General features: G+C 42.8%; 1 protein-coding gene across 1 annotated transcript; it reads left to right on the top strand.

Moving 5' to 3' along the window:
- Nucleotides 1–297: 297 nt before the first annotated feature.
- On the top strand, nt 298–25,908 carry LOC133425127 (5,6-dihydroxyindole-2-carboxylic acid oxidase-like). The gene is made up of 9 exons (XM_061715844.1): nt 298–429; nt 1,087–1,445; nt 1,690–1,798; nt 4,124–4,337; nt 5,387–5,591; nt 6,777–6,944; nt 8,968–9,147; nt 23,331–23,477; nt 23,555–25,908. Exons 1-9 carry the CDS (start codon nt 362–364, stop codon nt 23,758–23,760), a joined length of 1,656 nt encoding a protein of 551 aa, XP_061571828.1. The 5' UTR covers nt 298–361; the 3' UTR covers nt 23,761–25,908.
- Nucleotides 25,909–27,400: the final 1,492 nt, after the last annotated feature.

Here is a 27,400-nt window from a genome sequence, read left to right as displayed (position 1 = left end):
AGCACCAAATTTAGAAATGTTCTTTTGCTGCCACTATAGATTGATCTCTCTGCATACACTATCATCAAAAAGTTGTAGTAGATCACCTGTCTACTTCAACCCATAATAAACAATCATTGCTCGGCTAAAAGTAAATTTCCTCACGTATCTCTTAAGCATGAATGCTATCTTACAGTCTTTTCCTCGAGTGATCACACACACCATCGTCATTTGAGCTCTGATCACAAGGCATATGAGAGAATGAGAGAAACCCTCAAGTGTTGTGTAGCCCGCTGTGTGCAGCGCTGCGTTTGTCCATGTGAGCTTACACAAGCTCCAGGCAAGTCTGGTCATGTGCTCAATTGCTATTTAAGAGAAGAGAATGAAATGGACTGACTCTTGGGGGGCTACAGTTTTTGCACAAAACAGGAGCAGCATGCACAGTTGGAGGTAGGGGACCACATCACACTCTTTACATGACCAACATCAAAAGCCATTACAGCTCAGTACAAGAATGACTGCTTCACTACCTACGAACTGAATGTGAATTATATTGATTTGAGAAGCTCTGTTTCAGTTTCAATTTTTTTTTTTAATGACTTATTTTCCACGGGATGGTTCTTCGACAAGTAATTGCTCTTGCCAAAAATATTAGTCATTCTATTCTTCCCTGACAGATAAGCTTCAAAAGACAAGGGAATTTAGCTGCAAAACACATTGAAGGAAATCATCTCTTACTGTCTACACTGTACTGTTGAAAGCGTTTGTGAACTTGTAAGAGTTGAAAGCTAATGGCTTTGTGAATTATGGATGATGACACTGCCTGCAGGGCCGTTTAAGAAGTGAAGCTTTGGTACGATGCTGAAAACAACCTGATTTAACAAAAGAATGCAAACCCACTGAGCCGTTCGTCAACCCAGTTTGTTCATATGTTTGTCATGTGTTCACTTGATTTGTTTTCATCTGAACAAATGAGTCGTTTGATGGCTCAAGTCAATAATTTGAGCAATAAAAAGGAATAAAAAGAATGTTAATTTCAAATGTTTTTGTCAAATTTCCCCTAAAATATCCCCCTCTTCCTTCAAATTCTTCCTTGGATTGTGTTAGTGTACAGAGGGCAGGCGTCCTGGCCGTGGCCCTGTGTGCTGGCCTGGCTTTGGCCCAGTTTCCCAGGAACTGCGTCACCCCTGAGGGGCTGCGGAGCGGCCAGTGCTGCCCGTCCCCCACGGGGGCCGTGGGGGACGAGTGCGGCTCCATCTCGGGAAGGGGCCAGTGCGTGTCCATTGCGGCCGACAACCGCCGCCATGGGCCGCAGTACCCATACTCGGGGCGCGACGACAGAGAGAGGTGGCCCCTGAGATTCTTCAACCGCACCTGCCAGTGTAATGGAAATTTCAGCGGTTACGACTGTGGGCGATGCAGACACGGGCTGACGGGACCAAACTGTGATCAAAGAATCTCTGTGGGTAAGAGAACGGATGCTGTTTGGACTAGAAAAAGAAAAAAAAATTCAAGAGACTTTATAATGTCTATCTCTTGCTGCAGCCTCAAACATTTCACAGGTCTACATCAGCCGAGGGAACCAAGGCAGCATGCCTTTGCTAGAGAAAGGAAATGTCTCTATTAAATTTTAATGATATTTACTTTCCTCTAAACCAAAAACCACTCATTCCCTCTCTATCTCCCATCACCCCATTAACCTCGCTGTAGTGAGGAGGAATATCATGCAGATGAGCACAGCTGAGAAGCAGGCGTTTGTGAATGCTTTGGACCAAGCAAAGAGGACCATCCACCCTGACCTGGTCATCTGCACAAGAAGGTACATGTGTTGAAAAAATTAATGATTGGAGTTATTTTAATTTATTGAGCTAATTTAACAGGTTTTATTTATGAAAGCCAGTCTTTGTTTTTGCATTAAAGCAGGACAAAATAACTTTTTGTCATTTTTAGTTCACGGTTTCCCTCAACATGAGTCGAAGTTAAGTTTCTACCATCCAAGATTTACTCTTGTTCAGTCTCTTGCTTGGTCGCACTCATGCTTTCATTTCTTTGATGATTTTCAAGAGTTTCTTGGTCCAACAGAGGCCTGCTGTAGCTCTGTGAGTTATCTCAGTTAAAGCGAGAGTGTTGTGGGAAACAATATCTAAAATATCTCTGTATATGTTTTTTAACCACCAGGTGACAATAATATTTGAGTAAGTTTCAAGAAAAAAATGGCTGGATTTGAGTTCATTTTAATTACGACTGGATGCAAAGGGGTCAAACGTATATTTTGATAAAGAAATGAATTTGATGAATTACATGCAGTGTGAAATGCTTTAGATAAAATACTATGTGATTCTCATAACGAATCCTTGCAGCTGCGGATGACTTAACCCAAAATATTCAGACCAGGGGCGCAACTAACTACTTTCTGAGTGGTATGCAGACATATTACAGCCCCCCATTGCTTTGCCCCTCTGGCATGTCGCCCCTATCTGCCGTATATATTGCGTACCCACTTTTTGCGCCACTGCTTCAGACACAATACTTTGTATAGTAATTGGAACTGGGTGCACGCACAATGAACTCAGACATGAGAGAGCATAACAGAGTAAATGAATTGAAATGAAATATTTCCATCATGGGGAGTACAAAGTTACTTTAGCTGGTTCTTGCGGACAGTGGCAATGGGAGACTGTGAAAACTAGTCATCCGATATTCCTTCACATGAAATTGAAGTGAATTTTCCCAACATAAAAAAAAAAACTCTAACTAATTCCCACGTGTTTACTGTTATATGCACGGGGAATAAGTAGAAAAATACTTTTGACGCCAACTTCTTCTTGGCATGGGGGAGAAATTGTTTTTATAACGGCTTACACTTGTACCTTACACAGTTTTATGACATTGTCTTGATTGCTTATAAAACTGGCCTGTTACACTGGCTACATAGCAGCCGTAAACGCTGTACTAACTCACATCCATTGCTAGCTAGCACAGCACATTTGTTGAACATTTTCAAAGCATATGACACAAATAACCTTTCAAAAAACACCAAAAGATTCAGAACTATGTCTGATAAAAGGGGGTTCCCAGAGGAATGAATGGGCTTCCAGATGTGTCACATGAATACACAGGAGCAGGCGGAGACAAAGCTTTACATAAGCAGCGCCGGCAAGGTGGTTCTGGGCCGTTCCTGCATCTAAGTAAAAAGAGTTCTCTAGCACAATCCTTATTTTGCCTTTCCACTCTGAGAAGTTAATGCAACATTAAGAAATATTTTTGAAGTTAAAAAGACCAAGCATGAGACTAAACAATGTGGCCCTCTGTGTTAACCGATATGGTATGGGATATAAACTGTTGCCCAACATCTGGGTATTTTTGTCAACACCAACTTTGCAATGAGTCTCTCCCTCTATGCTATGTACTACATTTTTGTATGCAGTTTTCAGTCCTGTAATTGTCCTGAATTTTAGGTATATATAAAATATATAATAAACATATAATAAAATAGAATAGAAAATAATAGAATGTACTTTATTTATTCCCTTTTCCACGGATATAAGCTATATACTGAGTAAAAAGCACCACAATGAGACATGTGACATCACTGCAATAGACAATATGTGAAATCAGCCAAAAGTGTTCAATAACAGTCCCTAACTTTTGTAATTGGCAGTTTCGTTAACTTATTCAAACACGCTGTAGTAATATAAACTGGTGATTTGTGACTGTGCTTTGTAGAATTGTAAGAAAGATTATACAACTTGTATAAACTGCAGGGGGAAAAGCAAATTATGTAGCAGCAAGGGGAGTTATAATCTTCTAAGTAACACCAGGTCTTCATAAATCCGTAAATAACCTCCTCCCAAGTCACCTGAGGATCACTGCATATTAATTTCCAAGCAATTACACCTTGCAGTTAGGGGAGTCCATTTAACCTCCTAATATAAATATTAACTTTGTCCTACACGCCTCAGTTTTTAGCTCCAGGGGAGACATTTCTTTTGGAAGCTGCATCATGGAATAAAATTCAGAGCAATCTCTCTACTTAGCATTCACCCTTTTACTTAAATCAATGAGTGCAGTGCAAAGCAGTGCAGAGGTAAATGAAGTTAAATGAAATGAAAACAACATAGTGACAGCTTTTCCTTGCGGTTAGGTACCAGGATGTGATGGGGCCGGACGGCAACACGCCACAGTTTGAGAACATCACCATTTACAACTACTTTGTCTGGACCCACTACTACTCCGTCAGTAAGACGTACCTGGGGGCGGGCCAGGTGAGCTTCGGAGGGGTTGACTTCTCCCACGAGGGCCCAGGCTTTGTCACCTGGCATCGTTTTCATCTAATGCAACTGGAGAGAGACATGCAGGTGAGTAGAGGTCTAGGTAAAGACTGGGGGGGGGGGGGGGGGTATCAGAGAGGAAAACAAGAAGGAACTAGGGCTGTTCGATTAATCGATTTTAAATCGTAATCGCGATTATGTAATTAGAACGATGTTAAAACGTGAAAATCGTAAAATCGATTTTTCACTTTTTTAAATTTTTTTTATTTTTTATTTTTTTTACCTTGTCTGCACACATATTAATGATTGATACCATATTAATGATTGATGGAAATACCTCTCAATACCTGCGACAAGTGCCCCATCGGAGAGGCTCTTTAGTGTAGGAGGGGGCGTTGTAACATGCCACCGGGCATCCCTCAAGCCAGATGCGGTAGACCGGCTCGTGTTCCTTGCAAAAAACTTGCAAATGTGAATAGCAAATGTAATGACTGACATTACACACCTGTACCTCCTTCATGGGTTGCATTATTATTTAGCATGCAAAGACCCAGTTTAGTTTAATTAGAAAATGTCTTGTTTTATTTAATTGGAAATATAACTTACTGTATGTTTGCAAGTGCTGATTTGCTGATTTTTTTTTCCAGAGATAAAACTTTATATTATATTTTTTAAAACTTTTTTTAAACTTATTTTACAGAGTTTTGCACTTTATTCATTCATTTTTGGTTTAATAAGAGCAAAGTTTGCACTTAAAGCCCAATGGGGCAAATGTTCAATAAAAAAACAGCATATTTGAAATCATTTCTTTGCCTTTTGTCAATTCACAAAATAATCGTAATCGTAATCGAAAATCGGATTTTGAGAGAAAAAAATCGAGATTTTATTTTTGGGCAAAATCGAACAGCCCTAGAAGGAACAGAAGCTTTCTGGCTGATATAGTGAAGGGATCAAGGAAGGATGATGGAGTGGGAAGCTTTCCAGCATGAGGAAGGGGAGAGCAGGGAGAAACAGAAGAGACACAAATACACCAATGTAGAGTTGAGTCACCAAAGAAAAAGACACAAAAGTTCTTCTTTACACTTGTATTACATTGTCAACCAAGCCATCTGTGTCTTTGCCCCCTATCTGAGCAGGACATGCTGGGCGATGCCTCTTTCGCCCTGCCCTATTGGAACTTCGCCATCGGAGGCAGCGACTGCGACATCTGCACCGATGACCTGTTGGGATCGAGGAGCTCCTTCGACGTGAACTCCATCAGCCCCAACTCCGTGTTCTCTCAGTGGAGGGTGATCTGCGAGAGCGTGGAAGACTACGACACTTTGGGCACCGTCTGCAACAGTAAAAACCTCCTCACAAACACTCATCATACAGCTCACTGGCTGACACGCAAGGCCATCTCAGCTCCATCAAGAAAGAGGACGGAGAGCTCATAAAGGGAGCATGTAGAACATAAGCTGCTATAAATAATAACTTGCCGCCGTTGTGCTAAACCCAACATTCCTCGCTATTAGTTCAGTTTGTTTGAAACCGCTCTTGTTGTCAGACTTTGCCTTCTGGCTCGCTCTTTTGAAGCTTTTTTTTTTTTTCCTCCATCAGTAAGCTGAATTTCTCAGTAGAGGGCATCGCCGTGCACAACAGTTTTCAAATTCATAATGGGTCACGAGGTTGTTCGGCACAATAAGGAGATCTTTATGCCTGAAAATGTTAATGCTGCATAAGCTACAGAAGGAGATCAGATTTGTCGGGATCAGCTCTCATTCCACGCCGGCACCAAATTAGTCCCTTCCTTTTGTTTTTGTGTTGAAAGCAAAGTTCATTGTCGTGCTTTCTTTTCATCTCAAACTTGTGGAGTAATTTCGAACGTCAGTCATTACGTTCTTGCTCCATTCGTATAAGAGAAAATAACCGGCGATGGCTTGTAGGGATGTTGGGTGTCAGTGATCCGTCTCGTTCCGCCCCCTGGAGAGTCACGACAGGTCTGGTACTTTCTGCACTAACTAGCAACAACTTAAGTGGGTTGGGGTGGTGGGGGGGGAGCCTCATATGTGCATCTGCTTGTTGAAGACAGGAATCCAGCAGTCTACTGGTGCCTTTGATCTAAGGGAATAATCTTCAAACACACAGGCAACTCAGTTATGTAGCCCCCTACTTGTGTGTACTAAAAAAGAAAGAAATAGATCACACATGCCAGAGAAAAAAAAAAAAGCTTCAATCACAAAGCTCCCACTCACTACTGTTGACTTTTGTTGAAAAATTAAACAATTTAACTGCCATCCTGTCATGTTTAATCCTGATCAAACTAGTCAAGTCTCCCACAAAGAACTGGAAAGTCGTTAAATGATATACAACATTTATAATCATGTTTTTGTTCTATTTCCCGGGAACTGGTCCGCAGTATGAGCACAACATAGCATTGTTATGCAACTGGTATCTTTCGTCTTGTTGTTCAAGGGTAGATTTTTCACCTGCGATAGACAATTAAACATGGCATCTTCATCACCATGCCTGCACTTCCTCACCCAGACTCTGAGAGCAGTCCCATCCGGAGGAACCCGGCGGGGAACGTGGCGCGACCCATGGTGCAGAGGCTGCCGGAACCCCAGGATGTGCTGGACTGTCTGGAGCTGAACACCTTTGACACCCCTCCGTTTTACTCCACCTCTTCTGAGAGCTTCAGGAACACCATTGAAGGTGTGCAGCCGATAGATAGATTTGACATTTGACCAGAGTTGGGTAGAGTAGCCAAAAATTGTACTCAAGTAAAAGTACTGTTACTTCAGAATAATATGACTCAAGTAGAAGTAAAAAGTAGTCATCCAAATAATTACTTGAGTAAAAGTAAAAAAGTACTTGGTGAAAAAACTACTCAAGTATTGAGTAACTGTTGAGTAACATCTGATTAATTTTTTTAACAAAACCATTCAAACAGACAAAAGTTCAAAATAATCATCTTCAGGCAAATTAAATCAATTAAATCAATAAAATTAATAAAAAATAGCACAAAATTTCAAGCCTTTGTACTTTTCTTTTTTAACCAGGCAGAACTAGAACAAGCCCATGAACTCCTATAAATATAATGTGTGTGTTTGAGTCTGTGTAAATGTGACAAAACATGCAAAAACAAACATTTTTCCCAAAGAATCACCCAGTGATGTCATGAGATTGACGCGTACGCGGATAAAAGGGATAAAAGAAAAGTAACAGCTCAACGTAGCCTAATGTAGCGGAGTAAGAGGAACAGTTTCTTCTTCACAAATCTACTCAAGTAAAAGTAAAAAGTATAGTGATTCAAAACTACTCCTAAAAGTACAAATGTTCCCAAAACTTACTCAAGTAAATGTAATGGAGTAAATGTAACTCGTTACTACCCAGCTCTGCATTTGACTGTATATAACTGTATCATAAACAAGCTATATATGGTCAATCGAAATCTTCACTGCAGAGCACAAAAACATTCACAAATGGTCTCTACATGAATAAATAAATCTGCAGATGTGAATGCGTTCTGCACGTTATTCCACATATGACTGTGCATTTTCAGAAAAATATGAAAAATTAAACAGTAGCACATGGTGATTACTCAGTGGAGTATAAAAAGAGTTATACAGGGAGCTGGAACAATTCTGGCTTTTTACGAGGATAAAATGCGAGATGACTAATACGCATGAAAATGACAAGAAAAACATTGCAGTGTTATGCCACGCTGGTATTTAAGAGTCTGACAGCAGTGAAGATGAAGAACCTGCAGAGAACCCGTTTAAGTTGAACATCTTCCCATCAATCAAATAGGTAGACGCTCCGTTACTTAGAAATTAAAGTTGCTGAAGTTTCTGGTGACAGCAACTTAAGTCATAAGCGCTCGCGCAGCCATTCGCCCACATGCACACACGTAGGGTTGCCACCTTTCAGAAATAGAAATAAGGGACGCCCTGATTTCAGCAGCGCAGGAGCCAAAAAAAAGCCCCAAAACTTCTAAACTGAATAAAAATGTGTTTATTTTATATGAAAAAACAAAATGCTTTGATTTAAAGTTTAAAGTGCTTTAATAGCATTGAACTTGCATGACTGTACAGAGAGACAACCATACTGGCAACTGAAATATCCTCCTATGCTATGTATGTCCACATCAGCCCAGATGTATAATATAGCCTACAGGTGAAGAATATGGTGTAAAAGTTAATTTATTTCAATAATTCAACTAGAATATGGTGTAAAAGTTAATTTATTTCAATAATTCAACTAGAATATGGTGCAAAAGTTAATTTATTTCAATAATTCAACTAGAATATGGTGTAAAAGTTAATTTATTTCAATAATTCAACTAGAATATGGTGTAAAAGTTAACTTATTTCAATAATTCAACTAGAATATGGTGTAAAGGTTAATTTATTTCAATAATTCAACTAGAATATGGCGTAAAAGTTAATTAATTTCAATAATTCAACTAGAATATGGTGTAAAAGTTAATTTATTTCAATAATTCAACTAGAATATGGTGTAAAAGTTAATTTATTTCAATAATTCAACTAGAATATGGTGTAAAAGTTAATGAAAATACGGTACAAATCGTGTCCAGTAAAGGACAATTCCGTATTTTACGGGACGGGTGGCAACCCTACACACCACGGTTAGCTCCGACACGGCAACTTGCTGCTACTAATTACGGTGAGTTTCAGCTTTGCTAATATCTGTATGTTTGGTTTTGTGTTTGTAGGGTACAGCGCTCCTCAGGGGCTGTATGACCCTGTCGTCCGCAGCCTCCACAACCTGGCCCACCTCTTCCTCAATGGGACAGGTGGACAGACTCACCTGTCTCCCAATGACCCCATCTTCGTGCTGCTGCACACCTTCACTGACGCAGTCTTTGACGAGTGGCTCCGCAGGCACCAGCCAGGTACGTACAGACGGTTAAAGTTCCATGCGACGCCACTCACGCATGATTCTCACGAGATCTCACGTGAGAATCACGTTTCTTGTTCGAGGGGGGAGGAGGGGGGGTGATCAGAGGCTGCAGTGTAGCCAAACAACCACCAGGGGGCATCTGTGAGCAGGAGGACACTGCTCAGCCCACAGCAGCAGGGAGCCAAAACACTAGATTTAGATATTTAGATATTTAGTTGTTGCTGTTACTGTTATAATTATCATTAAAGCTGCAAGCAGCGATGAACGGGCCCTCGCACTCACGGCCACCGCCCCCCATAAGCATATCAGAAATGACACCACCCACGACTTCCTATGTCAAACCATTCAAAAGGTATAGCAGAAAAAAGGGACAACCAATCAGAAGAAGGGGCGGGGCTAATTCAGGCCAATGAAGGTCAAGGACTCCATACAGAATCTGATGCCACCACCCACGACTCTCTATGTCAAACCATTCCAAAGTTATAGCAGAAAATCGGGACAACCAATCAGAAGAAGGGGCGGGGCTAATTAAGGCCAACGAAGCTTAAGAACTCATTACAGAGTCCCATGACACCACCCACGACTTCCTATGTCAAACCATTCAAAAGTTATAGCAGAAAAAAGGGACAACCAATCAGAAGAAGGGGCGGGGCTAATTCAGGCCAATGAAGGTCAAGGACTCCATAAAGAATCTGATGACACCAGCCACCACTCTCTATGTCAAACCATTCCAAAGTTATAGCAGAAAATCGGGACAACCAATCAGAAGAAGGGGCAGGGCTAATTAAGACCAACGCAGCTCAAGGACTCCATAACGAATCTGATGACACCACCCACGACTCTCTATGTCAAACCATTCAAAAGTTATAGCAGAAAATCGGGACAACCAATCAGAGGAAGGGGCGGAGCTAATTAAGGCCAACGAAGCTCAAGGACTCCATACAGAGTCCCATGACACCACCCACAACTTCCTATGTCAAACCATTCAAAAGTTATGGCAGAGAAAAGTATTCTAGGGGGCGCTGTTGAGCCGTTAGGCCACGCCCATTAATGCAAACCATGAAATATCAAATTTATCGCCAAGTCTGTCTTGCATGCAAAATTTGGTGACTTTTGGAGAACTATCAAATATGGACCAATCAGATTTCAAAATGGCCGACTTCCTGTTCGGTTTCGGCCATGGCTCCAAGAGACTTTTCTTTAGGTTGTGCCATGATACAGGTGTGTAGCGATTTTCGTGCATGTACATCAAACCGTATCGTGGGGCTTGAGGCACAAAGTTTTCCGGGGGGCGCTGTTGAGCCATTTTGCCACGCCCATTAATGCAAACCATGAGATATTAAATTTATCGCCAGGCCTGGCTTGCGTGCCAAATTTGGTGCCTTTTGGGGAACTATCAAATATGGACCAATCAGATGAAGGGGGGGTGCGCTTGTTGGCATCTAGCGTCGCCACGGTAACACTTTTGAAAGAGAAAAGTAATGCGTGTAGTCGCAGGATGGAGACGCACATTTTGATGTATAACACATCTGGGTTCACGATACGGTTCGGGCCGTATTAATTCTCGAAGGAATGGCATATATTGCTCCAAAATTACGCGATTAATTCAGAATGTTCAAAATGGCCGACTTCCTGTTCGGTTTCGGCCACGGCGCCAAGAGACTTTTCTTTAAGTTGCGACATGATACGGGTGTGTACCGATTTTCGTTCATGTACGTCAAACCGTATTATGGGGCTTGAGGCGCAAAGTTTTTTCTGTCTGAACCAACCAGATGAAGGGTGGGCACGCTTTTTGGCGTCTAGCGTCGCCACGGTAACGCTTTTGAAAGAGAAAAGTAATGCGTGGTGTCGGAGGATGGAGACGCACATTTTGATGTATAACACACTTGGGGGCACGTTACGGTTCGGGCCGTATTAACTGCCGAAGGAAGGCATAAATTTCGCCAAAATGACACGATTAATTCAAAATGGCCGACTTCCTGTTCGGTTTCTCGACATGACGCCCAGAGACTTTTCTTTAAGTTGCGACATGATACAGGCGTGTACCGATTTTCGTGCATGTACGTCAAACCGTATCGTGGGGCTTGACGCACAAAGTTTTCAAGGGGGCGCTGTTGAGCCATTTTGCCACGCCCATTAATGCAAACCATTAAATATAAAATTTTTCGCAAGGCCTGACTTGGGTGCAAATTTTGGTGACTTTTTGGGCACGTTTAGGGGGGCAAAAAGGCCCTCCTTTCGTCAGAAAAATAATAAAAATTAAAGCTGCAAGCAGCGATGAACGGGCCCTCGCACTCACGGCCACCGCCCCCCATAAGCATATCAGAAATGACACCACCCACGACTTCCTATGTCAAACCATTCAAAAGTTATGGCAGAGAAAAGTATTCTAGGGGGCGCTGTTGAGCCGTTAGGCCACGCCCATTAATGCAAACCATGAAATATCAAATGTATCGCCAGGCCTGGCTTGCATGCAAAATTTGGTGACTATCAAATATGGACCAATCAGATGAAGGGGGGGGCGCCTTGGCTTTTGGCGTCTAGCGTCGCCATGGTAACACTTTTGAAAGAGAAAAGTAATGCGTGGTGTCGCAGGATGGAGACGCACATTTTGATGTATAACACTCCTGGGTGCACGTTACGGTTCGGGCCGTATTAATTGCCGAAGGAATGGCATAAATTTAGCCAAAATTTCACAATTAATTCAAAATGGCCGACTTCCTGTTCGGTTTCGGCCATGGCTCCAAGAGACTTTTCTTTAAGTTGTGCCATGCTACACGTGTGTAGCGATTTTCGTGCATGTACGTCAAACCGTATCGTGGGGCTTGAGGCACAAAGTTTTCCGGGGGGCGCTGTTCAGCCATTTTGCCACGCCCATTAATGCAAACCATGAAATATCAAATTTATCGCCAGGCCCTGCTTGCATGCCAAATTTGGTGCCTTTTGGGGAACTATCAAATATGGACCAATCAGATGAAGGGGGGGCACGCTTGTTGGCGTCTAGCGTCGCCACGGTAACACTTTTGAAAGAGAAAAGTAATGCGCGTAGTCGCAGGATAGAGACGCACATTTTGATGTATAACACATCTGGGTTCATGATACGGTTTGGGCCGTATTAATTCTCGAAGGAATGGCATATATTGCTCCAAAATTACGTGATTCATTCAGAATGTTCAAAATGGCCGACTTCCTGTTCGGTTTCGACCATGGTGCCAAGAGACTTTTCTGTAAGTTGCAACATGATACAGGTGTGTACCGACTTTCGTTCATGTACGTCAAACCGTATTATGGGGCTTGAGGCGCAAAGTTTTTTCTGTCTGAACCAATCAGATGAAGGGTGGGCGCGCTTTTTGGCGTCTAGCGTCGCCACGGTAACGCTTTTGAAAGAGAAAAGTAATGCGTGGTGTCGGAGGATGGAGACGCACATTTTGATGTATAACACACCTGGGTGCTCGTTACGGTTCGGGCCGTATTAACTGCCGAAGGAATGGCATAAATTTCGCCAAAATGACACGACTAATTCAAAATGGCCGACATCCTGTTCGGTTTCGGGCATGACGCCAAGAGACTTTTCTTTAAGTTACGTCATGATACAGGTGTGTACTGATTTTCGTTCATGTACGTCAAACCGTATCGTGGGGCTTGAGGCACAAAGTTTTCAAGGGGGCGCTGTTGAGCCATTTTGCCACGCCCATTAATGCAAACCATTAAATATCAAATTTTTCGCCAGGCCTGGCTTGGGTGCAAAATTTGGTGACTTTTTGGGCACGTTTAGGGGGGCAAAAAGGCCCTCCTTTCGTCAGAAAAATAATAAGAATAATAATAATAAAAACTAGAAAATTTCATGAAATTTTGATATGGGCATGCCCTACCGCCCATTCGACCCCTCTTGCTGCTTTGGTTTGGGGCTGTAGTGGTTGTGTTTGGGGTGGTTCTATGTCAGTTTGAGGTGTTTACGGTTGTATTGCATTCATTCCTGTGCTCCCAATAGTTAAAAATGGGGCGCCCCCCACTGGGACACTTTTGACTGAAAAAAGTAATGCCCATCGAGGCAACATGGAGACGCATCTAACGATGTATGCCATGCATGGGTGCACGTTGCGGTTCAGGCTACATGATAGACAATGACAATGGATAGGTTTTTTTTTCACCGTGGTAAAAAATCCCATCCGAATGAATGGGGCCATTTGGCCTGGATTTTGACATAAAATTTCCTTAAATCCCAGCTTCATGAAATTTGAATATGTGGACGGCCACAGCGTGCCGAGTCGGGGAACATTTGTACGATGTCTCTACGATAATCTGTCGCCTAGCAACAAGCGTCCAAAGTCAAATGGAAATTAAAAAAAAAAATGAAAGGTCAATATCGCAAAAATTTTAATAATTGGCATAATGAGCTTGTACGGCCCGTTAGTGCCAATCGGGCCGAGTGTTTGAAAGTTTGAACGATGTCTCTACGATAAAGTTCGACCGAGCAATAAGCGTCTGAATTTTTGCCTTTTTTTTTGCTTTATGGCATCTAGCGTTGCCACGGTAACACTTTTGACTGAGAAAAGTAATGCCCATCGAGGCACGATGGAGACGCATCCAACGATATATGCCATGCATGGGTGCACTTTCCGGTTCGGGCAGCATTAACAGATTGTTTATTCACATGGTCCCCCATACAAATGCATTGGTTTTTGTTGCCATGGTAACAAGCCCCATAGGATAGAATGGGACAATTTGGCTTTAATATCTCAAAAGCTGTAAACGACAGCGTAATGAGACCTCAGTATGTTGTAGTCCACATGAAGCTGAGTCTTTTAACGTTGGAACCAAGTCTCTGCGATACCGCGTTGCCGCGCAACAAGCATCCGAAGTTCCGTTAGCATCAAAATGAACAATGTGGAATATCTCAAAAACCGTAATAGCAAGCATGACGAGACTAAAATATGTTGCAGTACAAAGCGTCCCGGGTTGGTCAATGTTGTAATGATGTCTGTACGATAAACCGTTGCCTAGCAACAAGCGTCCAAAATAAAAGTGATTTTTTTTTTAAATTGAAAGTTAAATATCGCAAAAACCGTAATAACTAGCATGATGAAGTTGTATGGTCCTTTAAAGACTATCGGGCCGAGTGTTTCAAAGTTTGAACGATGTCTCTACGATAAAGTTCGGCCGAGCAATAAGCGCGGGAATTTTCGCCTTTTTTTTTGCTTTTTGGCATCTAGCGTTGCCACGGTAACCCCTATTACTGAGAAAAGTAATACCCATCGAATCACGATGGAGACGCATCCAACGATGTATGCCATGCATGGCTGCACGTTGCGGTTCGGGCCGTATTAACGGACGAAAAAAGAGTGCGGAATAATAATAATAACTAGAAAATTTCACGAAATTTTGACATGGGCATGCCCTACGGCCCATTCGACCCCTCCAGCTGCTTTGGTTTAGGGCTGTAGTGGTTGTGTTCGGGGTGGTTCTATGTCAGTTTGAGGTGTTTACAGTTGTATTGCATTCATTCCTGTGCTCCCAATAGTTATTAAAGGTGTGCGCTTTTTGGCGTCTAGCGCCCCCCACGGTGACACTTTTGACTGAAAAAAGTAATGCCCATCGAGGCAACATGGAGACGCATCTAACGATGTATGCCATGCATGGGTGCACGTTGCGGTTCAGGCTACATTAATGGATAGGTTTTTGTTTCACCGTGGTAAAAAAATCCCATCCGAATGAATGGGGCCATTTGGCATGGATTTTGACATAAAATTTCCTTAAATCCCAGCTTCATGAAATTTGAATATGTTGACGGCCACAGCGTGCCGAGTCGGGGAACATTTGTACGATGTCTCTACGATAATCTGTCGCCTAGCAACAAGCGTCCAAAGTCAAATGGAAATTAAAAAAAAAAATGAAAGGTCAATATCGCAAAAATTTTAATAATTGGCATAATGAGCTTGTACGGCCCGTTAGTGCCAATCGGGCCGAGTGTTTGAAAGTTTGAACGATGTCTCTACGATAAAGTTCGACCGAGCAATAAGCGTCTGAATTTTTGCCTTTTTTTTTGCTTTATGGCATCTAGCGTTGCCACGGTAACACTTTTGACTGAGAAAAGTAATGCCCATCGAGGCACGATGGAGACGCATCCAACGATATATGCCATGCATGGGTGCACATTCCGGTTCGGGCAGCATTAACAGATTGTTTATTCACATGGTCCCCCATACAAATGCATTGGTTTTTGTTGCCATGGTAACAAGCCCCATAGGATAGAATGGGACAATTTGGCTTTAATATCTCAAAAGCTGTAAACGACAGCGTAATGAGACCTCAGTATGTTGTAGTCCACATCAACCTGAGTCTTTTAACGTTGGAACCAAGTCTCTGCGATACCGCGTTGCCGCGCAACAAGCATCTGAAGTTCCGTTAGCATCAAAATGAACAATGTGGAATATCTCAAAAACCGTAATAGCAAGCATGACGAGACTAAAATATGTTGCAGTACAAAGCGTCCCGGGTTGGTCAATGTTGTAATGATGTCTGTACGATAAACCGTTGCCTAGCAACAAGCGTCCAAAATAAAAGTGATTTTTTTTTTAAATTGAAAGTTAAATATCGCAAAAACCGTAATAACTAGAATGATGAAGTTGTATGGTCCTTTAAAGACTATCGGGCCGAGTGTTTCAAAGTTTGAACGATGTCTCTACGATAAAGTTCGGCCGAGCAATAAGCGCGGGAATTTTCGCCTTTTTTTTTGCTTTTTAGCAACTAGCGTTGCCATGGTAACCCCTATTACTGAGAAAAGTAATGCCCATCGAATCACGATGGAGACGCATCCAACGATGTATGCCATGCATGGGTGCACGTTGCGGTTCGGGCCGTATTAATGGACGAAAAAAAGTGCGGAATAATAAGAATAATAATAATAAGAAAAGGGAAACCTTTTCTAGATACTAATATATCGCCTTCATTTTCATGTTTTTCCTCATTTTTTCGGCCGTGTTTTACTTTTTGGGGATTTTTTTTTTCCACATCAGTGCGGGGTCATGCTGTACACCCGCTGGTGCGCAGTGGGACTTTTGCGACTTTAGCATGCTAGCAGCATTGCCCTTTGGGCCATTCTGGACGATTGCAATATGGTCATGCCACTACTTGGCATGCCCATAACTAGAAAATTTCACGAAATTTTGATATGGGCATGCCCTACCGCCCATTCGACCCCTCTTGCTGCTTTGGTTTGGGGCTGTAGTGGTTGTGTTTGGGGTGGTTCTATGTCAGTTTGAGGTGTTTACGGTTGTATTGCATTCATTCCTGTGCTCCCAATAGTTAAAAATGGGGCGCGCTTTTTGGCGTCTAGCGCCCCCCACGGTGACACTTTTGACTGAAAAAAGTAATGCCCATCGAGGCAACATGGAGACGCATCTAACGATGTATGCCATGCATGGGTGCACGTTGCGGTTCAGGCTACATGATAGACAATGACAATGGATAGGTTTTTTTTTCACCGTGGTAAAAAATTCCATCCGAATGAATGGGGCCATTTGGCATGGATTTTGACATAAAATTTCCTTAAATCCCAGCTTCATGAAATTTGAATATGTTGACGGCCACAGCGTGCCGAGTCGGGGAACATTTGTACGATGTCTCTACGATAATCTGTCGCCTAGCAACAAGCGTCCAAAGTCAAATGGAAATAAAAAAAAAAAATGAAAGGTCACTATCGCAAAAATTTTAATAATTGGCATAATGAGCTTGTACGGCCCGTTAGTGCCAATCGGGCCGAGTGTTTGAAAGTTTGAACGATGTCTCTACGATAAAGTTCGACCGAGCAATAAGCGTCTGAACTTTTGGCTTTTTTTTTGCTTTATGGCATCTAGCGTTGCCACGGTAACACTTTTGACTGAGAAAAGTAATGCCCATCGAGGCACGATGGAGACGCATCCAACGATGTATGCCATGCATGGGTGCACATTCCGGTTCGGGCAGCATTAACAGATTGTTTATTCACATGGTCCCCCATACAAATGCATTGGTTTTTGTTGCCATGGTAACAAGCCCCATAGGATAGAATGGGACAATTTGGCTTTAATATCTCAAAAGCTGTAAACGACAGCGTAATGAGACCTCAGTATGTTGTAGTCCACATGAAGCTGAGTCTTTTAACGTTGGAACCAAGTCCCTGCGATACCGCGTTGCCGCGCAACAAGCATCCGAAGTTCCGTTAGCATCAAAATGAACAATGTGGAATATCTCAAAAACCGTAATAGCAAGCATGACAAGACTAAAATATGTTGCAGTACAAAGCGTCCCGGGTTGGTCAATGTTGTAATGATGTCTGTACGATAAACCGTTGCCTAGCAACAAGCGTCCAAAATAAAAGTGATTTTTTTTTTAAATTGAAAGTTAAATATCGCAAAAACCGTAATAACTAGCATGATGAAGTTGTATGGTCCTTTAAAGACTATCAGGCCGAGTGTTTCAAAGTTTGAACGATGTCTCTACGATAAAGTTCGGCCGAGTGATAAGCGCGGGAATTTTCGCCTTTTTTTTTGCTTTTTGGCAACTAGCGTTGCCACGGTAACCCCTATTACGGAGAAAAGTAATGCCCATCGAATCACGATGGAGACGCATCCAACGATGTATGCCATGCATGGGTGCACGTTGCGGTTCGGGCCGTATTAACGGACGAAAAAAAGTGCGGAATAAGAATAATAATAACTAGAAAATTTCTGGAAATTTTGATATGGGCATGCCCTACCGCCCATTCGAGCCCTCTCGCTGCTCTGGTTTGGGGCTGCAGTGTTTGTGTTCGGGGCGGTTTTATGTCAGTTTGAGGTGTTTACGGTTGTATTGCATTCATTCCTGTGCTCCCAATAGCTATTAATGGGGCGCGCTTTTTGCCGTCTAGCGTCCCCACGGTAACGCTTTTGACTGAGAAAAGCAATGCCCATCGAGGCACGATGGAGACGCATCCAACGATGTATGCCATGCATGGGTGCACGTTCCGGTTCAGGCTACGTTAACGGATAGGTTTTTTTTCCACCATGGTTTAAAAAAACCCATCCGAATGAATGGGGCCATTTGGCATGGATTTTACATTAAACTTTCCTTAAATCACAGCTTCATGAAATTTTATTACGTTGAAGGTCACAGCGTGCCGAGTCAGGGAACATTTGTATGATGTCTCTACGATAATCTGTTGCCTAGCAACAAGCGTCCAAAGTCAAACGGAAATTTAAAAAAAAATGAAAGGTCAATATCACAAAAACTTTAAAAAATGGCATAATGAGGTTCTAGGCTCCGTTAGTGCCAATCGGGCCGAGTGTTTGAAAGTTTGAACTATGTCTCTACGATAAAGTCCGGCCGAGCAATAAGCGTCTGAATTTTCGCCTTTTTTTTGGCTTTTTGGCATCTAGCGTTGCCACGGTAGCACTTTTGACTGAAAAAAGTAATGCCCATCGAGGCACGATGGAGACGCATCCAACGATATATGCCATGCATGGGTGCACATTGCGGTCCGAGCAGTATTAACAGATTGTTTATTCACATGCTCTCCCATACAAATGCATAGGTTTTTGTTGCCATGGTAACAAGCCCCATAGGATAGAATGGGACAATTTGGCTTTAATATCTCAAAAGCTGTAAACGACAGCGTAATGAGACCTCAGTATGTTGTAGTCCACATCAACCTGAGTCTTTTAACGTTGGAACAAAGTCTCTGCGATACCGCGTTGCCGCGCAACAAGCATCCGAAGTTCCGTTAGCATCAAAATGAACAATGTGGAATATCTCAAAAACCGTAATAGCAAGCATGACGAGACTAAAATATGTTGCAGTACAAAGCGTCCCGGGTTTGTCAATGTTGTAATGATGTCTGTATGATAAACCGTTGCCTAGCAACAAGCGTCCAAAATAAAATAGATTTTTTTTTTAAATTGAAAGTTAAATATCGCAAAAACCGTGATAAGTAGCATGATGAAGTTGTATGGTCCTTTAGTGACTATCGGGCCGAGTGTTTGAAAGTTTGAACGATGTCTCTACGATAAAGTTCGGCCGAGCAATAAGCGTGGGAATTTTCGCCTTTTTTTTTGCTTTTTGGCAACTAGCGTTGCCACGGTAACCCCTATTACGGAGAAAAGTAATGCCCATCGAATCACGATGGAGACGCATCCAACGATGTATGCCATGCATGGGTGCACGTTGCGGTTCGGGCCGTATTAACGGACGAAAAAAAGTGCGGAATAAGAATAACTAGACAAAATTCCCGGGAAATTTTGAAGTGCCACGGACTATTGCCGGATGATCGCGGGGCTTATTTGCACCCATGAAGGTCAAGGACTCGATACAGATTCCAATGACACCACCCATGACTCTCTATGTCAAACCATTCAAAAGTTATTACAGAAAATATAGAACCGCTAACTGAACCGCTAACGGGATCGCTAACGGGATCGCTAACGGGACCGCTAACGGGACCGCTAACCGAGCCGCTAACGGGATCGCTAACCGAGCCGCTAACAACCGCTAACGGAACCGCTAACGGGACCGCTAACGGGACCGCTAACGGGACCGCTAACGGGACCGCTAACGGGACCACTAACGGGATCGCTAACGGGATCGCTAACGGGATCGCTAACGGGACCGCTAACCGAGCCGCTAATGGGATCGCTAACGGGACCGCTAACAACCGCTAACGGGACCGCTAACAGAACCGCTAACAGAACCGCTAACGGGATCGCTAACAACCGCTAGCGGAACCGCTAACGGGACCGCTAATGGGATTGCTAACGGGACCGCTAACGGGGTCGCTAACTGGACCGCTAACGGGATCGCTAACTGGACTGCTAACGGTACCGCTAACGGGATCGCTAACGGAATCGCTAACTGAAGCGCTAACGGGACCGCTAACCGAGCCGCTAACGGGATTGCTAACCGAGCCGCTAATGGGATCGCTAACGGGACCGCTAACAACCGCTAACGGAACCGCTAACAGGACCGCTAACAGAACCGCTAACAGAACCGCTAACGGGACCGCTAACGGGATCGCTAACAACCGCTAGCGGAACCGCTAACGGGACCGCTAACGGGGTCGCTAACTGGACCGCTAACGGGATCGCTAACTGGACCGCTAACGGGACCGCTAACGGGATCGCTAACGGAATCGCTAACTGAACCGCTAACGGGACCGCTAACGGGATCGCTAACAACCGCTAGCGGAACCGCTAACGGGACCGCTAACGGGGTCGCTAACTGGACCGCTAACGGGATCGCTAACTGGACCGCTAACGGGACCGCTAACGGGACCGCTAACGGGACCGCTAACGGAATCGCTAACTGAACCGCTAACGGGACCGCTAACCGAGCCGCTAACGGGATCGCTAACCAAGCCGCTAACGGGATCGCTAACGGGATCGCTAACAACCGCTAACGGGACCGCTAACGGGATTGCTAACGGGACCGCTAACGGGGTCGCTAACTGGACCGCTAACGGGATCGCTAACTGGACCGCTAACGGGACCGCTAACGGGATCGCTAACAGGACCGCTAACAGAACCGCTAACGGGACCGCTAACACCAATAACACTACCATCCCATAATAAACACCTACCATCCCATAATAACACTAACATCCCATAATAACACTAACATCCTATAAAAACACCTGCCATCCCATAATAACACTAACATCCTATAAAAACACCTGCCATCCCATAATAACACTAACATCCTATAAAAACACCTGACATCCCATAATAACACTAACATCCTATAAAAACACCTGTCATCCCATAATAACACTAACATCCTATAAAAACACCTGACATCCCATAATAACACTAACATCCTATAAAAACACCTGACATCCCATAATAACACCTATCGTGTGTGTGTGTGTGTGTGTGTGTGTGTGTGTGTGTGTGTGTGTGTGTGTTCATCTAAGGTTAAAAGGTCAGGGTTCAGATTTCTCCATTTTCCAGGTTATACTATGAAGTCTGTACTGAGTGAGTCATGTGACCAGTTCTGGGTCAGTCTAATCAGTCAACAGCTGAGCTCTGGTTGCTAGGGGCAACAAGAACCTGATACAGAGGGAGCGGGAATGACTCAGCTGGATTTTTGGTTGTGACAAACCTGAAATCACTCCACTTTGCGCTCAAACCGTAGCGCTTAGCAGAAAAACGAAAACATTTTGAGAAACAGAGAACCTACCAGATTATCTAAATGTTATTTTCATACAGATATTCCTTAAAATGTGTTAGTAACGGCAATTCGAAAACAAAAATGAGATTTTTTTTAAGAAAACTTCATTTAACATGGGAGTCAATGAAGAGAGAGACAGGAACTGGCGTGTCTGTTGGCTCCCCCGTTAAAATTTTGTGCACACCACGCCTGTCAAAGTCACATTTTATAAATCACAACACCTATGTCTATATTCTGACCAAAAATGATCTGTCTACCTTTTACGGTTTGGCCGTGACCTCGAGTTACAAATAAGAAATCATGTTTTTTTTTCAGTGTAACTACACTCTAGCAAACTGACTCCCGTGCTCTAGATTTGAAAAAAAGTGATTTCCAGTCCTCGCTTGAGGGCTCATATCTTGAAAAGTGTACATTTTAGGAAAAAACAGTTTCGGGTTTGGAGAGAGAAGAGAAGTTTTCCTCCGTTTTGAAGTTTGAATGACGTTTCTACGTGCAAGTATGAGAAAGATACGTGACTCAGAAAAAAGGTGAATTTTGTCTTTTTTCTCGACATTTTCCCATCCGCTTTGAATGGCGCCATAGGAATACATAGGGAAAATGAGCTCCCCATTAGTTTGGAAATTTGGAAATGTTTTTGCACTTCGTGCAAAAACTATTCGTGCCATCGTTCTGAAAATCCACAGGACTGTAGTTAAATTCAGGGCCTACAACTTTCTAAATCGGTTCATAATTTTTCGAGTAACGGTGTGCGAGTGGTGAGGCCCCAAAGTTCACGCAATGCGTTCCGGATGGGGCAAAAAGCGCACGTTTGTGCACGTTGCGCAAAAACGTGCACGCCAATCGCTAATAAAAGTCATACCCATCGATTCCCGATTAAGGCGCACGTTTCTACGTTTTTACTTTTCGCGTTTTCTCAAAGCTGTAGGAGGAGTAGCCGGACAAAGTTTTTACGGAAGAATATATAATAAATAATAAATAAGCCTGAGCAATAGTATGAGTGCCTCGTGCTGCGCACGAGGCACTCCTCCTCCATTGAGCTTGCGCAGCTCAATGGAGGAGGCGTGCCACGTGGCGCAGCCGTGGCACTAATAAGAAAAGGGAAACCTTTTCTGGGTACTAATTTACGCCTTCATTTTCATGTTTTTCCTCATTTTTTCGGCCGTGTTTTACTTTTTGGGGATTTTTTTTTTCCACATCAGTGCGGGGTCATGCTGTACACCCGCTGGTATGCAGTGGGACTTTTGCGACTTTAGCATGTTAGCGAAACGCTAGCAGCATTGCCCTTTGGCCCATTCTGGACGATTGCAATATGGTCATGCCACTACTTGGCATGCCCATAAAAATACAAATAATTCCTACAGATACAATAGGGCCTTCGCACTGAAGGTGCTCGGGCCCTAATTATGACTATTACATCTATTTTACTTCTTTCTCATTTTTTTTCTTCTTCTATCTTATTATCTTATTAATGTAGAAAGGAGGACAAAATAAGCTCAGGCTTTCAGTTGACACATATTATTATTATTATTATTATTATTATTATTATTATTATTATTATTATTATTATTATTATTATTATTATTATTATACGGTAATTATTGTTTTGTTTAATGTAGGACACATGTAAACAATATTGAAAAAACGACCAAAATAAATACATTCATTCATTCATTCATTCATTCATTCATTCAGGGAAATACAATACGTAGGCTACAGATAGTGACTGGCGCGTATTCCACTGCTCTTCTGAGCCGCTGCATCCCGACTCGCGCTATAGCGTCTTTTTCTCCTAAAGCCGTGGTGCAGGGGTGTTTTTTCGAGAGAAGAAAATAGTTATGGGTCGTTGTTGTCGCTATTTTTTCTTCTGGGCAAAAAGATTCTTATAAACCGACATGCCACCATTGATTGTATTTTAGGATACTTTAGATGCGGATACTGCAACTTTATCTGTTTGCAAGGATGAATAGATGAGTGACGATAGTTACTTCCTGCCGGCAGGTGAAGTAGTCTACCCCGAAGAGAACGCTCCAATCGGACACAACCGCAGGTTCAACATGGTTCCTTTCTGGCCGCCTGTCACAAATGCTGAGATGTTTGTTCCTGCACCAGAAAATCTGGGATATTCATACGAGGTCCAGTGGCCAAGTGAGTAACAGCACACACCCCCGTTAAAAACAATCAGCGACCTCACTTGACTGCCACCTTTCTCCTCGGCTCAACAGCTCGTGCTCTCACCCTGTCTGAGATCATCACCGTGGCCGTCGTTGCAGTGGTGGTGGTCGTTGCAGTGCTGGGCGGTGTCTTCGCCTGCGTGATCCGAGCTCACTCCGCCCGCTCATCCGAGTCCCTGGAGCCGCTGCTGGGAGAAACTTTCCGAAGTTACACAGACGACGACAGGAGATTCGACAAATCACAATCTGTCGTCTGACCTCGAGCCTTTCCGGAGAGGCCCTGACACGTTCCCGCATATGTTTTGCCTTTTGTATTCCCACATTTCCTCTAATAAACTTAGATTGGTTGGTGATGTACTAACAATTCCTGGCTCCCAGAAAGTACCGGTAATTTTTGGCTGCGGGATCATTGCCCGTAGGATGAGTTTGAAAAAAATTCAAACGCGCAGCTCGGAAAGCAAACATGGATTTCTCCTGTCAAGCTGTGACCAAAATATTAGTAGTTGCAAGGTTAATTACTTATTTTGTCAGTGGTAATTCCATATTTTTCCCATATAAAATCCATAAAAATATGCTTACATATACTTTGAAGTGATGACCATGTGTGATAAGGTGGAAATAAACTTTGGCAATAATAAAATACGTAAGAGCAGCTCCATCTTGGAGCCTGACCATGGCATGATCTGGGACCTCCTGATTCGGTCTGAGAGTTCCCCCAGGCGGCTTCCAGTTTCCAGGCGGCAGACTGATCTTATCCTAGTAGAAAGTGCTTTTGCACTGTGCCATTAGACTTCAATTTGCACATGTTATATTCAACTAATAAAGGGGGTCATAGGGACAGATCCATCTTCAAAAACAAGAAATTGTTGCAGTGTTATGATTTTTTAACCAGGTGGCTAATTATTTACATCTGTGGACAACTATATTTGTATTTGTACAGTCATAAATATTCAGCATCTTTTGCTTGAATATGACACCACTAAATCTAAAACACCCTGGTTGAGTTTAATAAACAACACTAATATTAAATACATATGTTGACCTATCTACCTGGTTGCAATCAGTAGCATCTGATCAAATATGATCCCCCTTCAAACCCCTTCAGACCTGAATGCAGCCAGAGTGCCGTAAGTAAAACCCTCTACTCCCACAACCTAACTAAGAATATTTGAGGAACATTTGAAAGAGGATTTTCTGCTGCAAAGGTTCACTGGCAGTTTAAAAAACTCCTCCAGCGTTGATTGGCTGAAGGAGCTTGGAGCCACCATGGATCACTTTAAAAGACCGTCTGCTAGACTTCCACTTGGAAGGGTCCTGAAATGATCCACCATGTCTCCCGGCTCCTTTAGATGCCAAGGCTGGGTTAGCACAAGCAGCCTGCTGCTTATCTCAGGTAATCTGTTATTAGAATGAACAGCACAAAACATATTCTCTTTTAAATATGAATGATTATCCTCTGTTAGGTCTTTAGTCACAGCTCCTAAGTTATGTTCAGAAGTATATACAGTACTAGGTGCTCAGGAGCAAAAGTGGCGACCGACAAGGAAGTGATGACGGCTAAGCAGGCGGACAATCAGAAGACAGCTCCCCTAATTATGCAATCGTGCTATGGAGACCACAATTGTTTTTTGAACTTGGCTATAAATATATTTTTCTTACTTCCTGGTTTGAAACTACACAAAAACATTCAGGAAACATACTGTAACATGCATCCAGAAGCCAAAGGTATGTTTATATCAGGACAGCTCTTTATGTCAACCATGTGACAACCACAGGCTGACTTTCAGTCAGCAGTTCTGCAGCTGAACATTCTGGGTACCAGGAATTGTCCGCTGGATGGGAATTTTAATGTCAGTCAGCTCACTCAGTTGGTAGACTTATTAAAAAGCAGACTTGGGCCATTGGATATGAGGATTAAGGTAAGACGGACCATTATTTGGTCTAAATGGGAAATTCACATCGCTACCGCGAACGCCACACACAAGTTTCACCACTCTAGCATCTCCTTTCCTGCCTCCAGCCAGGCCCTGCCACAATATCCTTGCAGAGAACATTAATCCGTCTGAAAGACGCCTGCTTAATGCATTACAGACAGTTTGATGCACGCGCTCCCATTTCATTCGTTGTTTATCTGTGACAAGGCCGCCATTATGTAAACAACAGCACGGCTGTGTGAACAGACCGCAGCCTTGTCTTCATGCAGGCCTTTTGCTGCAGGTTCAAATTTGTTTGTCTGAAGCCTGAGGCCATCTGGCAAATCGCTGCAGTTAATGTTAATCTTCGAACCAATGAGCCTGATTAAATCCGTGCAGGTTTGCATCAATTTATAACAGCACACACACTGTCCTCATGTGGATAGAATGCGGTACTGCACATGGGAAAAACAATTGACTTCCTTTTACAGACAATATTATTATTATCATTTTTTTTACTTGTGTGCTCTAAATTAAAATGGATCAGTATATAATAAAAAAAACAGAGACCTAGGCTAATTGTTTCTTGAATTATTGTAGTGACCCTTGTTTCAACGCTGGGTGTATACTGTCCATTGAGAGCTATACAATTCAAGCAGCAAAACACATGGTAAGCTCCTTTAAATCAACTTAAAACTGGTATTTAGAGTACTTTATCGCATCTTTATCACAGCTTAATGGAAAATGAAGCAGCGTAACTTGGCCTTGGTAAGAAACCAACATAAATTCTAAGTGAGAAATTACACTGCTCATGTTTCTGAATACACAACCGAAAGGATAAACGCTTATGTTTTGTTGCAACCTTTTTTGTCTTCAAGGAAAGGTCAACCTTTGCATCAGATTCTGTCTGAAAATACACCTACAATACTATCCAGCACTCATAATTCTGCACCGAGGCACACAGCATGCACTATTTACGATCCTGTGTTAACTTTTCGGAGGCTTAAAGTCTGAACATAAACGTCATGTTCTTTGGATTTTCTCCAGAGATTCGGGGGGAGACGAAGGAGTTTCATTTATATAATTCAGTAGTACACACTGTGGCTTTTAATGATGAAAAGGAGTTAAAGTTCCCAGAGAAGATCTAAGACATGAATACAAATGAAATTGATATTGAAGTACATATTTCATTTATTTATATATAAGGTAAAAGTAGGTCAGAATGGACAAGAACCACTAACCACTAATAGCTTCTTTGAGGGAAAGCAGTTAAGGTATGAAAAGAGAGCAGCTGCTTCTCCCAAACCCATATTTAAAAGCAGTCACACTAACATTATACCACCTTAAACAGCTCATTGTCTTCTCATTTACTGCTTTTAAATCATTGGAAGTGACCTCTGAATCACCTGAGTCCGCGCTGTGATCTTTTCTTACAGCTAGTTAAGGGTGACCATTAGCTTCCGTCAAAGCTTTGACCTGACTTATTTAAAGCAGAGCACTAGACTCCCTTTCATGGTCAAATATCAGTTTCAGTTTCATTTTCAGGAATATTTAATACATTTTGGAAAGCGTGGTCTAGCCCCTGCCGTCTGCTGTCCCTGCTATCAGCACAAACCAGCCGACGTTAAGTCAGGGCTCGCGTACCGGTGTGTAACACTTCACAGCACCGTGTCACACGTTAGCCGTGATGAAACCTGCTCTCAGAGCTGCAGCGGCGTCATGGCAGAGGCAATAAAGAGACTCAAGGAAGTCATTACAGCACACAAACTGAGAAGATAACTAGAGTAAAGCAATTTAACCTTAAGGGGACCCTCTGGGGTCATAATGACAAAAGTTCCTTCATGCTGCTTTAAATGTTTGTTGGTGGACTGGCAAAGAAAAAATTATGTTTAATAATTTGTCAAGTGGGCAGCGCGGTTTAGTGCTTAGATATTTCCCATTAGCAATGGCAAGAAGGTTCCTGGTTTGACCCCCAGTAAGCAGT

This window comes from Cololabis saira, chromosome 1 (assembly GCF_033807715.1).
Source record: "Cololabis saira isolate AMF1-May2022 chromosome 1, fColSai1.1, whole genome shotgun sequence".
Taxonomy (NCBI): Eukaryota; Metazoa; Chordata; class Actinopteri; order Beloniformes; family Belonidae; genus Cololabis; species Cololabis saira.
Note: the sequence above shows the minus strand (reverse complement) of the source record. Positions and strands in the feature narration are given on the sequence as shown.